The sequence below is a fragment of the Ambystoma mexicanum genome, chromosome 8 (assembly GCF_040938575.1).
Source record: "Ambystoma mexicanum isolate Mex_15411 chromosome 8, UKY_AmexF1_1, whole genome shotgun sequence".
In the NCBI taxonomy this organism is placed as follows: domain Eukaryota; kingdom Metazoa; phylum Chordata; class Amphibia; order Caudata; family Ambystomatidae; genus Ambystoma; species Ambystoma mexicanum.
In genome coordinates, this window is record NC_090929.1 from 1428459248 (window position 1) to 1428474368 (window position 15121).

The 15121-nt window shown below is 43.4% G+C and overlaps 1 protein-coding gene across 2 annotated transcripts in view; it reads left to right on the plus strand.

Moving 5' to 3' along the window:
- The window catches only part of MMS19 (MMS19 homolog, cytosolic iron-sulfur assembly component), a 1998114-nt gene that overhangs the window by 1709547 nt on the left and 273446 nt on the right, over positions 1-15121 (plus strand). For both annotated transcript variants that reach the window (XM_069611573.1, XM_069611574.1), the window contains exons 27-28: positions 3294-3376; positions 4153-4317. In XM_069611573.1, coding sequence (XP_069467674.1) covers positions 3294-3376; positions 4153-4317 — 248 coding nt within the window. The remainder of the gene's footprint in view (positions 1-3293; positions 3377-4152; positions 4318-15121) is intronic.

The window sequence follows — 15121 nt, forward strand, 5'->3', positions numbered from 1 at the left end:
GAAGAATAGCGTAAGAACTAAGAAGGATGTGATCAAGAGACATGCAGAGGAAGAGATGGAAATAATATCCATGCAGGAGGTGACGAGTTTACGAGCTGAAGAGAAAGATGTCTGGGGGAAGTCTAAATGAGAACATAGGGGAAGGCATATGCCCAATGCTGATGTGTATGTGGGAGAAGGAACAACCTAGCGGTAAAGCCTGGAGGCTGCAAGCTAGAATAGAGTGAGAAAGGAGGAGAGAAGCCAGAATTGGGGTCTCATCGGAACAAGCCCACATCAGGGTGGTAGGTAGAAGGGATTTAGGACCTGGACTGCTGGGCAGGGAGATGGTCGGGAGCCCAGACCCTAGCCTGTCAAACCTCTAAACTGCTTTGCTGTTCGTGGATCCTGTAGGCACTATGGACCTCTGGCTTACCTACAAGGAGAAATGGAAGCCATGCAACTAACAGAAGACTCAGCCACTATAGAGAGGACAGCCTCTAAAGTTGCAGCCCATCTGTTCACTGCCAGGAAACCCTCCTCTGGCACAAGATAATAAGCGACTCCAAAGGGATTGAGAGATTTTTTAAGCCATTAACATTTTACCCAATGAAATTGAAGCAATCAGAAATTGCCATTCTGACCCACTTATAGCTGTGCCCCATTCATTGTGAAACACCCCTTTAATGCCTTGGTTTTGAACTTTATGCAGTTGCACTATCCTTTGTACAGACCACTCAACCTTATTACAGAGGGGAGTGCAGAGCGGTGAGGCAGCAGGGGTGGATGTGGTACCCCCACCACACCAACATTCTTTGATTGACTGGGGAGTATGAGAAGGTGGGGCACCTACCAAGATGGAGGTGGCCGAAGATGTACTAGTTACAGTAGATGTAGACTGTGCAGTCAGCCAAATAGGTGGCAATCGAAGCAAGGCGGTATGCTAGCTTTGTCAAACTTGCAATATGCTGACATTGTGAAACTGGGTTTATGAAAACTGGGTGCCCATTTGTATTTTCAAACTGGGAATATAATGCAATTGTGCAACTGTATTGAGGTAGTCAAATCAAGTATATGGGCGTTGTCACCTGAAAGTATACTGGGGCTAAACAGTGATTGCACTGCGCGAGCTCTGGTTATCAGACTGGAAGTATATTGGGTTGGGTAACCTGGGAATAGACAGCCATTATAAAAATTGCCAATGCCACATTAGGGCCAGATTGTGATCTGCAATTTGGGAGTTTTTTGGGATCGGGCAGACTTAACATATGCTGAAATTCTGCAACTGGAACTATACTGAAAGTGTATAACAAGTGTGTGTTTACTAGAGCAAATTAGGATTGTATAATAGCACATATAGCACAGTAGAATAAGTCCAATATTTTACAAAGTAAAAAGGGAGTACACTGGAATGGGGGAAAATGTGACTATACTTTGATTATTTACGATGGAAGCACACTGGATTTTTGTGTACACAAATATAATGTAGATTCAAAAGATTGGGCTCCTGGTTTGGAGCCTATTCTAGCCAGGAGGGTTAACTAGAAAACAAAGAATACAATTGAATAGGTCCAAGGACACTTTGCTCAAACAAATCTCCCAAATCTTGTCAACCTCTGCATGGATAAAGAATGGTTCACTCTTCAATATTCTATTAGTGAGACAAATCTATTTTTTTTATATTAGAGTTGTGTAAGTCAAACTATAAATGGACTATTACGAAATATGACATCAAAAGGTATTTAACCAGAAATACAGACAGCAATATTTACAACACAGAGCATCAAACATTTTTTGGGACAACAGCTAAATTGTGTGTGTACAACAAACTCAACCTTTGTTGTGGTTTGCCACGAAATTCACATATTAGTGTACATATTTAAATCGACATTATAAAATCACTTAGAAATGTTAGAAACACAAAATCGTTTTCCTTGTGTTAACAGCATCAATGTGCTGCAGTTTAGGGTAGTAGTGTGTCTGTGATTTTGTGTTTCTTTGTTCACAAATATAATGTGCAACATAGAGAAAATGCCAGGATTGCCAAATTAGTAACATGCTGGGATTTAAGAAACTCGAAATATACCCTAGTAAAACTAGGATTATACCGACATGGGAAAAACTGGGGATATACTTTGTCAAACTGGTAATCTAGTAGTGATGATAATATATCGATGGTAATGGAGCCACCAAGTCTGCCTTAAGTGCCCTTGCTTTACATGGGCCTCTAACTTCACCTTCAGGTCTTTTCTCCCCACTGCTGACTTTCCAGCAAGTGATTGTCGAAGAATTGCTGGTTAAAGCCATGGGCCTGGTTGGTGAATAATTTGCGACACCTGTCTAAAGATCTGAGCAACCATTACGCCTCATGGTACTAATTAATTTTTTTTTTAAACTATTTTTATTGATTTTAACAAACCAAAAAAAAAACAGTGAACATTGATCATAGTTTCAAGCATTATTTACAGTATCATGATATGTCCACCGTCTTCCCGTAACCCTCCCCCCTATCTCGAGCCTACTCCGCCTCACCATCTTCCATCGTTCCATCTGGGGTTACCCTCCCCTCCACACCCCCGGAGGAAACATCTTCTAGGCAGGTCTGGGCAGACCTAGACAGTGTGGCCACTAAGTGCCTCCAGGCCATCAGTGTTTCCGCTTCTTCACCCCCCCCCCCCTCTGCTGACTGCTTCGCTCCACACAACCGTTTCCGCTTCTACCCATTTCTGAAGGTCGTACCACCAAACTTATACCTCTGGTCTATTGTGTGCTTTCCAACCCATGGCAATTCCGCGCTTGGCAAGTATATAGGCCAAGTCTTTGAGTTTACTCACATTTTCCAACTTGCACGGCCTACTAATTAATACCGTTGTATGTGAAAATGTCCCCTGGGAATGTCACTGGATAGATTATTTTTTTTTCTTCTCCCTGATCCCCTAAAAGTCTTCTCCGACACATTCTGGGACGGGTATGAATTACTATTCTAACTCCAGTCGTAGAATATTTGGTGATAGTGTTTGATTTTCGTGGGAGTGCAAATTTGGGGAAATGTTCCCCCCTGGCGACTTTTTCCCAGGCGACTTTATCACTGTATACCATTCATACGACATTCATTTTTTCAGTGTTGTGAATGTATGTGTTAAATTAGATTACTGCATTATCTGTAATCCATGTTTGGAAAATTGAGGCTAAATAATTACTTGATTTTATGATTATTATGTTTAGGACCATTGCAATAGAAAGTTTGACTTTCCAGATCAAGGTGTTTGTTGTGTTTGTACGTTTTCTAATGTGTTTTTTTAAATACCCAATAGATAACAAATCAAACTACTTGAAGGCCTTGTCGCACGTCCTGAATTCATTGCCGAAGCAGGTTCTCATGACGGAGCTCCCCTCGGTGAGACTACACATAATTTCTTTTAATCTTTGTACAAGGTCACATGACCTTTTAGTATTTAGTGGATGGCACTTGAACAAGATATACTGTAGCATGGTGCAGGTCGAACCTGTATACAATAGACCCTTTGCCTGTCTTTCTGGAGCGAGTGTGTGTGTATAACAAAAATATGGGGGAGGGTGGTTTGCAAAGCTTGTGAATACATTGCGAGCACTGGTCCATTACAGCCTGCACAGTATCACCATCTCGGACAACTGCAAATTAATAGGCATCACACCCCTACAGCAGGTGATCAGATTTATCATGCTCCATTAAACCTAGCTTCTTTGAAGGGGGCATCTTTTGTGATGGTGCTTTTATGCATATAAAAGGGGTGGATGAGTAAGAAAGTGTTATATAGTGCTTGGGATGAATCTAGAAGCTGGTGATGCAAGAGAGAATGGGATGATGGGAGCCAGTGGTTATCCCTGTGAAATCTTGATGTAAATGACTGAAGCTGTAATAAAGGAATTGTACTGAAACCTAGCTCTGAGCTTTAGGAGCTTAGGTTATTTCAGTAACAATTGAAGGATGTGTAACTGATAATTCTCATGTATCTGGATTAGTAAATAACATCTTCTTAACTGCACAGAATAATACCCATGTCTGGGATTTGGTTTAGTGTCACTTTAAATGTCTGAAAACATTACAGGCTGGATAGTTTGTGGTAAACCTTAGCCTACTCTGTGGCATTGTGTAATAACTGCTTTTCCTCCTTTCCCCATTTTCTTTTTCAGCTCTTCTCTCTTTTGCTGGAAGCCTTATCATGCCCTGATCAAGTAGTCCAACTTTCCACCTTGACTTGTTTAGAGCCTCTCATTTTGGATTCCGCTCATATAATGACTTTGCACATTGAAACCATGATCAACAAACTCCTTGCCCTGACCTCCAGTCCCACCATGGTAAGTGTGCTCACCTCTCAACTTTTTAAAGTCGGTGTGCTGCAGTTCTGTGTCAAGACAATCCTTTCTTTAGTTCTACAGTAGCCGTGTTGTAATAAAACTGTCATTGAATCACACTTACCAGAAGGTATATGGTGGCAGAGCTGTATGTGCATATTTTGATGCCTTTTCAAGAAAAATTGATGTAAAAAATTGTATCAGATGTTGGTTTTCCGGACCACACAATTCTCTTCTATGTCTAGAACGATGACCTGTGTGGTACCAAAGCCTGTTATAATGTATTATCTTTGCATTTCCTTACATACCAGCGGCCCAGAGAACAGGTATGCAATGTTGTTCCATCATAATTCACAGAGGAGACTAGACTGCACAATGTGGGTACTAGCTCGGCCAATAGTCCCAGCTCCAATAATCCGCCAGCTGCCATAGTTCAACTCAACATTTAAGTTGGCCTCAAACAAGTCCTTTTTTTCTTTCCCAGTGTCACAGATGACGCACAAAAATCTCAAGGATGGTTCTCTCACTCATCTTATACACCCCCGAACCCCTCCCATGCCCAGTATTCCTTATCCCCGAGTTAGTGCTATAGCTTGTTATGCCCATGGTATGCTAAATTCTAAAACAGAGCTACGATGGTGATCTAAAGGACTTTGATGTTGATCTGTGTAAGGCTCACTCAGGAACTTCCTTCTTACGTAAGAAGGAAGTTCCTGAGGGGACCTTACACGAGCTCCGGGTTAGTGTTGTAACAGGGTTGGGAGAGTGTCTTGCATTTACATTGTAGGGTCTGCCTAATTAATTCATGTTCACTGTCCCTGTACACTTGCTTCTCTACCTACCTCCTCTCCTGTAAATCCTCCCAACAATCCTCTGTCCCTCCAATGTTCACATCTGTCTCCTGCCTCCACACTTTGATGTTAACACTCCTACCACTCCTCCTCTCACTCTACTACTACTCCTCCCCTGACTACTACTCCTACACACCTCCTGCTAGTGCACCCCTCCTCCCACTACTACACACCTCCACCCTCTACTACTGCTCATTTCCACTACTACACTTTTTAGGGAAGACTTTCTTTGTGCACCTTTCCCTCCATCGATTTCTTTGGAACACCCGTTCTTTTTGCTTGTTTTAAACCCTGCCCTGACTTTCTGGAGGTAGAAAAAGCCTTCACTTGCCTCTTTTGCTCATTCTTAGGGGGGGGTCTGACTAATCCCTAAGATTGTCAGTACCGAGACTCTCTTTTTATGAATTCTTGTATTGTTAGAACTTCACACATCACCTTACAGTGAAGTGCATTTATGATACTTTTCCATATATTTTTTTACATAATGGCTTTTGGCTTACTTTTAGAATGTGCCCAAGACAAGCTGGTGGCAGCTGTGAGATTTATTTGTTGTGTTATTTTACCAGTGCACTTTTGGATTTATCGCTAATGGCTACTAAAGATAGCTGGCACCCTAAGAGGGCTATGCCACGAGGTTTTTAGCTTGTCCTTTTTCCATATTGTTCTTTGGCCTTCTTCTTGCCTTCGCTGGTCAAGAAATGCCTTATATGGAAATCCCTTCCCTGGGAAAGCTGTGGCTTTTGCGGGCCAAATGAGTGTGAGCGTGAGTGCGCATGCATGCGCCAAAGAAGGGGGCTGGGCCGTCTAGTCCCAATCCACATAACTGGTTCCAGAAATCCTGTTGCTGGGCTGATGTGGTGACCGGTGGACCATTCCTGGTTGGATAGCCACTGGCTGTTTGGTGCAGATCCTTACCATTGGTGGGCTTTTTCCCAGCCTGAATCGGATTAAAGGAGGACTTCTGTGACTGTTTGGCAGATCATCATTGGAACCAAGATGTCTACGAAGGAGACCCAGCCCAATGACAACCCGAAGACGGCCCCTGTAGCTGACCTGCATCGAATCCATTGTTGTCCTGGTGTTGGAAAAGATTTCTATTTTTGCAGCTTTCCCTCCATCATTTCTATGGACCCCTGTTCTTATTGCTCTGTTTTTAATCTTTTTGAAGGGCAGTAAAGCCTTCAACTTCGCTTCACTTGCCTTTTGCTCATTGTTATGGGGAAACTGATCACCCTAGCATTGTACCCTGAGATTTCTGGTTACTTGTATATGTGCCTAATGACATTGTTACAATGTTTGCATTCTTTTTAGTGTGCACATTTGTGTTTACTGTGTTTGGCTTGTACTCTAAATTGGCTGTGCTGCACGATTTTCGCTTGCTTCTTTGGCCATATTGTTGTTTGTCCTTCTTCCTGGCTTGCCAGTTCTGTGGGCATCCCTTATAAAGTCATGCACTTGCCCGGGCAAGCCTCAAGCAGGCTATTTGTGTGTGTGACGCACTAACCAAGTAACTGGGTGGCACCGTCTAGTCCCAATATACAGCCATGCTGCCAGAAAGTCCAGATGTTGGGCAAATGTGAAACCAGTAGTTGTCCCTGATTGGACAACTACTGGCTGTTTGAATGATACAAATCCTTATCATTAGTGGGCTTGGACTTGGACTTGCTTCCAAGTAGGATTTTGGATAAGAAGAGGACCTCTGCAGCCATTTCTGCAGATCATCATTGAAGCCAAGAATCGCTCGAACAGCTGGCTGAAGATCCCAAGACGATTCCTGAAGTGGCCCAGCATCCCTTCCTGTGTCCAGCCCATTGAGGCCCTGTTTAATTATCTGATCTGTGAAGATCCTGACCGATGTGTTAGCCCATGGACTATTGGGGCCAACTAATCTCGATGCCTTCTCGAGGACCCTGCCCTTATGAGCCTTCGGCAGTGTCCCTGAACTGCCCGGTGAACTGACCAGTTCTCTTGTGGGCTACCTCACCAGAAGCGTTGCCGGTTCGCGTTCAAGAACTTTGGTGGTCGCCAGCTTGTGCCACATTTTGCTGCATCCCATAATCCATGGATCCTGTACTGGGGCAGCTGGCGAAGCTTCTGTGACCGCGACTGGGACGCCGTTGCCTGTGTGCAGAGACCGCCAATGGAACTCTTCTTTCTCGAACCTGTGAAGTGTCATGAAGAGGTCTGCATCTGTATTTCTTTCATTTCTTCATCAGCAGAGGTTTCATCTTGCAGCTGCACCCAACCGGAAGAGTCCTCAAACCTGCAACTCCTGGGCACCTCTCACTGGAACCAACACTAGATCAATGAGCCCCCAGTGACCAATAAATGATCCACAAAGTGCCTCCCCATCACTCCTGTCTTCCATAGGATCACGTTGGGAATAAGTCCCTTTGTCTCCTACATTAAATTCCACACACCTTTTCGTTGTCAAACCTGGGTAGAGTAACCTGAAATATAAGAAAATATTTACTTACCTTTAGTAACGTTTTTGACCTTCTTTGAACTATCACTATCACAAATAACATACCACTTAAATTACCACTTACCTGCAGAGGCACCATTCTGAGGGAGAAACATTGTAGCTTCTGTGACTTTTGGGCATTATTCTCAGGGTTTGGACTGATTAAGTTGGGTTATGAACTTGTCATCTGGTTACATCATTTATTGCATTTATTTACTTACCTACTTTGCTGAATAAGTTATTTGGTGTGTTTATGAACGTATGGTAAATACATATATTTGCATCGGAGTATTGTGTTAGATTATTTTTGCTGTGTGTTCAGAAGGCCTATAATAAATAGCTGTAGCTTGTATACTTCTTGTCTAAATCAAATTATCCTCTACCATACTGTGTGGACTCATTGAGGGCCCCTGGCTCCACTCATGCTCTCCTGAGATTATGCCTTGACTACTCATCTACTTACCTTAATTGGGCTTGGGCAAACTTCTCAGAGTTCCCTGTTCACTATAAATAGGGTGGCCGCCTAAAATCTGCCCACCAGACCCGATTCTAGAAATACATCTTAACACCCGGAGAAGCCCTGCTCCTCTGTTCTGATCTCAAAAAGGCCTTTGCTGGTGCTTCGACCCCTGGACTGGGGAGAACAACCAAATGTAACCCCTGCTTCAGGATCCGTGCCTTCTGAGCCTTTGGAAGTGTATCTGGACCACTGTATGGACTGACCAGTTCTCTCCACCTCTACCATGCTGCAGCAGTTGTTGCTGCGAGCAGAGCCTTGGAAATTTGCAGATCTAAAGCTTATGCCACACATCTCCTACTCCTGCATTTGCAGACGTCTCACTCCAGGGGAAGCTGTTCTGGGGCTTCTCCTTTGTTCACCACCTGAAGATGGCCTGTCACCACCTGACCGCAGGGACTCCCGTTGCAACACTCCAGTCCTGCGAGTTGTCCTGAGGTGGTTTGCCCCGATAGTCTTCATCTTTCCTCAACTAGACGAAGCCCAGAAGATTGTGTCTGCAACAGATGCCGGAACACCTGCAGTGGTCTCTCAAAGAATCGCAGTCAGGGTGGTAAGTTAACATACCGGTCTTTGATGTCCTGGGTGTTAGTGTTAGCAGTGTACAGTGGCGCGAGTTATGGTTGCTTATCTTACCATAACTGCCTAATTTCAGGGGGGTTTTTTCGGTTTTACTTTGAACCATAACGTCCCTTTAACAATGTTTTTTTACTGAATTTCATAGGTTTTTATTAGCGCAACTTAACCATACTTAACCATAACGTCCCGTTAACAAAGTTTTTTTATTGACTTTCATAGGTTTTTAGTAGCGCAAGTTAACCATAAACTCCCTTTAACAAACTTTTTTTATTGGCACGCAGACGATATACAAAGATGGAGTGTAAAAAGCAATTTCTCAGGGATGGCTTTACACAGAATGTTGCAAAGTAAGAATTTATGCTCGTTCACAGTGAAGGTCAGCTGCTTCCCTTTTTTGCTCGCGGGCCGGAGTGGCCCACGACTCGCACTATAAGGTTCTATTGTTTTTTGACCTTGACAGACGGGGATCGTGCCAAAAGACTTCTTTTGAAGGGGGGGTGCAAAAACGTAAGACGATAAGGATGAAATTTCTGAAACGAAACCGCTTTTATATATTATATCACTATGAGAAAGATCGTTGGCACAGACGGAGTCGTATTTAGGGACTGCATTATGCGTAGACAATGGAAAATGCCAATATAATGTAAGTAACCCTTTAAATTATTTTATACCGGAATATAATAACAATAGCGTGGCGTTAAAGCCCAGTTAAGTTGTACTTGTTCGTTCAATGTGGCATATTGTTTTGTACCGCGCACTATCACCGCCGAAGTGGTCCGCTGGCGCTCAGACTGCTCTGAACAAGGCACAGGAGAGAGGGTGGGTTAGTGGGAATAAGTTAACATACTCTGTTGCACTATCCTCGCTAGCAAATAGTTTGATGCCCTAATAAATAAAATGAATATTTTTAATGAAGATCGGCTCGTGAGACGAATTTATGTTTTTAAAACAGGTACATCCTTCCCTACTGTCAATGCCACGATTTTCAGACCCCGGCCGACGCATTTTTTAACTGCCAGGTGCAGCTCCTAGTAAACAACTTCATGACCCTCACCATTTTATGGGACAATCGCCAAGGACCAATATGCCCTTACGCAGTACTAGCGGATAGAAGCAACATACCAACCGTTATGGTGGTCCAATGCCTCGTTGTTGGAACAGCCTTCCGATTATCAGTGCGACCACAGTCCTCCTTTTATCATAAACCAACACCCTGTGTAATGCAAAGGAACATGGTTGTTATAGCCTCTCATTGAGCCCACCCCTTTTTTTTGTAATGAAAGTCGCGAATGCACAGATGCAAACTCATTACATCCATATGCATACATTCACATGCAAATGCACTAGTATTTAAATAACCCCCACAATGATTAGGTTGTTCTGTTGTCGCTTCTTAAACGTGTACTGCCATTTTTAATATGCTAGTATTTTATAATCCATAATGCCTCGTCTTTGGAACAGCCTTCCGATTATCAGTGCGACCATAGTGCTTCTTTTATCATAAACCAACACCCTGTGTAGCGCAAAGGAACAGCGCGTGAGTCAAGATTAACTTTTGCGGATCGACAGCAAAGACAAATGCAAATCGCTGAATATTCTCTGAACATTTGATGTCAAATAAATGTACTTTACGAAATGTACAATCTTGCTGTTTGCTTTTAAATCACAGTTTCATATTCCGAATTGTGGCGTGCTGTGTTGTGAGATGTGTGTTGTTTTCCGGGTTCTGTGTAAAGTCGCGTAGGACTGGAGACGACTGGGCGCGTTTGGCTACGCACCCTGTAACGTCACAGAGAGAGGCGGGGAATATGAATGCTTTGAGAATGTCAGGCTTAGGGGCGGGAGATATGATTTAGTGACACAAAAACAGGTCAGCCAGGTCGATCGGGCAAGTGATAGGATTATTACATAATGTCGGCGCACAGCAGCCTGATTTATTGTTTTAGTGGACAAAGTCAGGTAAGGCCCATAGGAAATAGTAATTTCAGCAGACATAAGAAGGGTTCTTAGAACACTTTCAACCTGACAACGAACAATACGAACAGCGTTCTCAGAACACCCCCATTTTGTTTAATTGCAAACATTTCAGCACCGCGAGTGTTCTTAGAACACATTCAACTTGCCAGAGTACAATACGGACAGCGTCCTCAGGACACCCTCATTTTGTTTATGTACCAACATTTAAGGACACAGCGAGTGTTCTTAGCTCAATTTTAGCTTGCTTACGAACAAAACGGACACATACTGCGTCTTCGGAACACCCCACCATTTAGTTTATATAGAAAATTTCAGAACAGCCGTGTTGTCCGCAGACAAATCGAACACAACAAAAGCGTCTAGCACATAAAAAAACAGAACATTGAACCTATCTCATACTCCCCCACCCTCCCCAAACACTCGTACACACCAACACACTCCACTAAATACAATTTTTAATCCAAGTACCACCGTGCTGTCCGCGCTCGTCGGCGAATGCAAGATGGCGGGCGCCACAAAAAATCTGACGCGCTTCACGCACCACGCCGTCCAATCAGCAAACACGTTGCATGTCCGCGGACATCACGCACGCCGCTTGGTCAGTCGGGGCGCTGTCCGCGGAGCGAACATTTGGTGTAAATCCGTCCAGCGGTTTGGGCTGTAGGCGTGCGCAAAGTTTTTTCCCATTATGTCTATGGGAAAAAACAAAAGTTTTGGGACCCCCCTATAACTTTGCCCCCCCCCCGGGACCAAACCTCTCCAAACTCCAAATTCAGAGTGGGCCATATACTTTTTTTGCAAAGTTTGGTGAGGATTCGTCCAGAGGGAGCGAAGTTATAAGCCACCCAAAAAATGCTCTTCCTATGGAAACACCAACTTAACCATAATTACATGGACGCTACCGCGTCCATGTAATATTAAAAAAAACCTTGTTAAGGGGACGTTCTGGTTAAGTTGTGCTACTACAAACCTATGAAATTCAGTGAAAAATACTTTGTTAAAGGGACATTATGGTTCCAAGTAAAACCGAAAACCCCCTGAAATTCGCCAGTTAAGGTAAGATAAGCAACCATAACTCGCGCCACCACCGTGCACTGCTAAGACTAACACCCAGGACATCAAAGATGACATCACATATGTCATTGATGACATCACTGATGACATCACATGTTCATTTACTTTTCATGAAAAGTCTGTACAAAGGATTCTTATTATAACATTGACAAAGTGTGAAGGATCATTGGAATAAATATCATGAGCTATGTAGTGCATTGATATAAATAGCATTATATTATGAAGTTTTATACGCTGTCAGTGGACCCTAAGTGAATTATTGTAAGAACATATTTGAAGTATAAGCATAGTTAGCTACTCATGTATAAACATAAGCATTGTGTGCAGCATACATGATGGAGGTGCAATATTCATAATCTTCCCATGTTGAATAGTGAAATGATAAATGCTTTCTTATTAGAGTTTTGCGTACTGTGCAACCTGTAATAAGTATCTAATAAAACCCACTTACTAAAGCCACTTACTACATAATTTCATTATTACATACAAAACACAAAGACAGAACAACACATACAAATATGAGTATATAAAGGGAGAGTGAAGTACGCAAACAAAGCAGCAGTAGAACCAGAAAGAGTTCATAACCTAACTGATTATTTTCATGCACAGAAATGATTGCTCTGCTTCAAAGCTACTACTTCCCTATCTATAACTATCACATATCATATTGTCACTAGACCCTAAGGAAAGTAGTGTAAGTGCAATGTGTACAAATATGAGCATATCCAGGGAAAGTACAGTGACAAAAACAAAAAAGCAACAGAACTATAAGACAGTGTTGATAACCTTACTAATCTTCCAAGTCTACAAATATAGTACTACTGACTGTTACTGGCCTAGATATATTAGTAAAGGAAAAAAGAGTGAGCCAGGCATGTGATGTCATCAGTGATGTCATCAATGACATTTGTGATGTCATCATTGATGTCATGGGTGTTAGTCTTAGCAGTGCGCACGGTGGTGGCGCGAGTTATGGTTGCTTAGCTTACCATAACTGGCACATTTCGGGGGGTTTTCGGTTTTACTTGGAACTATAACATCCCTTTGTTAGGGAGAATTCTTTGTTGAGGCTAATTTCCCAAACCTACGGAGTCCCCCAGCAGCTTTGCTGGATTTTTGGGGTTTATTTTTTTCTCCTACTTAGAGTGAGACTCTTTTTCAACCACTCTTAGACATGATTTGAGATATCCTTTGACTTAGTAATGTGTTTTATGGGCTATGGGGTCTTTTACTCCATACGGTTTCATGTGATTTTTGGTAAGTGTTACACAGCACCCTCAGTGCAGTAACACAGGGGTGTCATAGTGACCCCCAAACATAGACTCCATACCCTGGGACTGACTACTCTCTCCCAGGGCATGTAAAGTCACCATTGACTTTACTAGTCTTAAATTGGGAACATAACCAGTACAAACCATCATATTGTGGAAGTACTGGTAGGGGTAATTAGATTGCCCCTGGGTCTCTTTTTCGAGGGAGCACTGTGCAGTCCCCCCTTGTCGAGTTTCTGGCTGGTGGCAGTGGTTACCACGCAAAATATTCCTCTGGAATATTTTCTATGGGATTTTCCTATTCATTTTAAACGCACCACTTTTTGGTGCAATGTTAAAGATACCGCTGGGTTATTTATTTAATATTTATTCCGCGGTTGGGTCTTTTTGCCGGAACTCGGTTTTAAAATGGCGTTTGTGTTCGCCTCTGTAACTCCAACCCAAGTCGAGCCCTTTGTTCCACTTTCTGGCGGGCTTCTCCACAGAAGCCTCCAAAAGTGGTGCCACTCTGTCTGGATCTACAGGATGTGTGGGAGGGGAGTTTAGGCACCCTGGACTGAGTTGCCTCTTGTGTGATTGGTCCAGTGGTGAGCTGCCCGGCTCACCACTTAGCATGTTTGAGTGACAGCTAGGACTGATGAATGGGGGTTTTCTGCATAAAAGCAGGGCTTTGGGGACTGGAACTTCAGAAGTCGCCACAGGACCAAAGAATCCGAAAAGGGAGAAGCTGAGCCGACCTGCAACGACGACCCCACCGGTGGAGCCCTGCTGAACCGTCTCACCACTTTTCCCGACGACAGAGGAGATCTTCATTCCGAGGAGTCTTCTTCCTTTGACTGGTGGGGTTAACAAGTTTGCCCGCCTTTTCGCCTTCCCGGATCATCTCGTGGCCGCCTTGCCTGTGCCAAGCACCCCGGCAACTGGGATACCACGATTTACCACTACCGCAAATAAAAGGGTAGTACCTTTTAACCGGAGAACTCTGCTGCTGGTTTCTTCCCTGGCAGTGCAACGACCTTCAGCTTTCCTCCACGTCGAGATCTTCTCTTCCTCTGGACGATGCCGCGACTTGCACCCGCTGCCAGGAACTGCCCCCGCTGGAGGATCCTCTCCATCTTGAAGGTACTGTGCCCGCCTAGCCTCCCTTGCAACGGTCTGTACGGGGTGTCTATTAAATCCTCGACTTACCATCTGGGCTCACCCTGGGCTGGCTAACTGAACTTTTCTGAGCTGAACTAATTCCTTTGTGAACTCCCTGCAAGACTTTTTCAAACCTCTTAAACTGTGTGATCTTGGGCGCATTGGTGTTCTCTCTCTAAGAGGGAGCCTGGCCTCTGAACTTTTTGCTCACAAGTAGACTTTGACTTTCCTGCCTTGCTGGGTGCTTCTTAAGTATTAGTGTTGTGTGCTTTTCTAATTTCTGCCTTTTCCCTCCCTTTTTTGATAACTTATTGGAGTGCCATCTTTAGTTAAGCGCTCACCTTTGTCTGAAAATAAGTGGTGTTAACGAAGACTTCTCCAATAAGGAATAAGGGATGTATATATATTAATAGTGACTGTGTTTTGAACTTGCTTACAATAATAGTGCTGGAGTGTTTCTATAAGTGTGTCTTTAAATAAATAATTATATACTTTGATACCAAAGCTCTGGTCAGTGTTTGCTTGTGCTACTTTATTTTGGTACCTACCTTGTATACTCTACATACTGTCTAACTCTTCTTGAGAGAAATCTGGCTGCTCAGCCAGAGCTACCAGGTAAATCTGGGTGGTACAGACTGCTACTAATTGGGTTTTTCTGCCAACACCTGTAGTTTTAAGCCTTTTGCAGTGGTCCCTAAGGCAACTGCACAGGTTTCGGCCTAACACCCTTTAACAACGTTTCTTCACTGAATTTCATAGGTTTTTAGTAGGGCAACTTAACCATAATGTCTACGAACATCTGACTTCATTGCAGACCTTCCGGAGAGTGCCACATGACCATATGCTGGCGTGCGCCATGATGACGTGTCCGAGAACCCATATGCACTTCACAATAAGATCTGTGCTTCGCAGACAGTTTGGAACCGCATTTTCT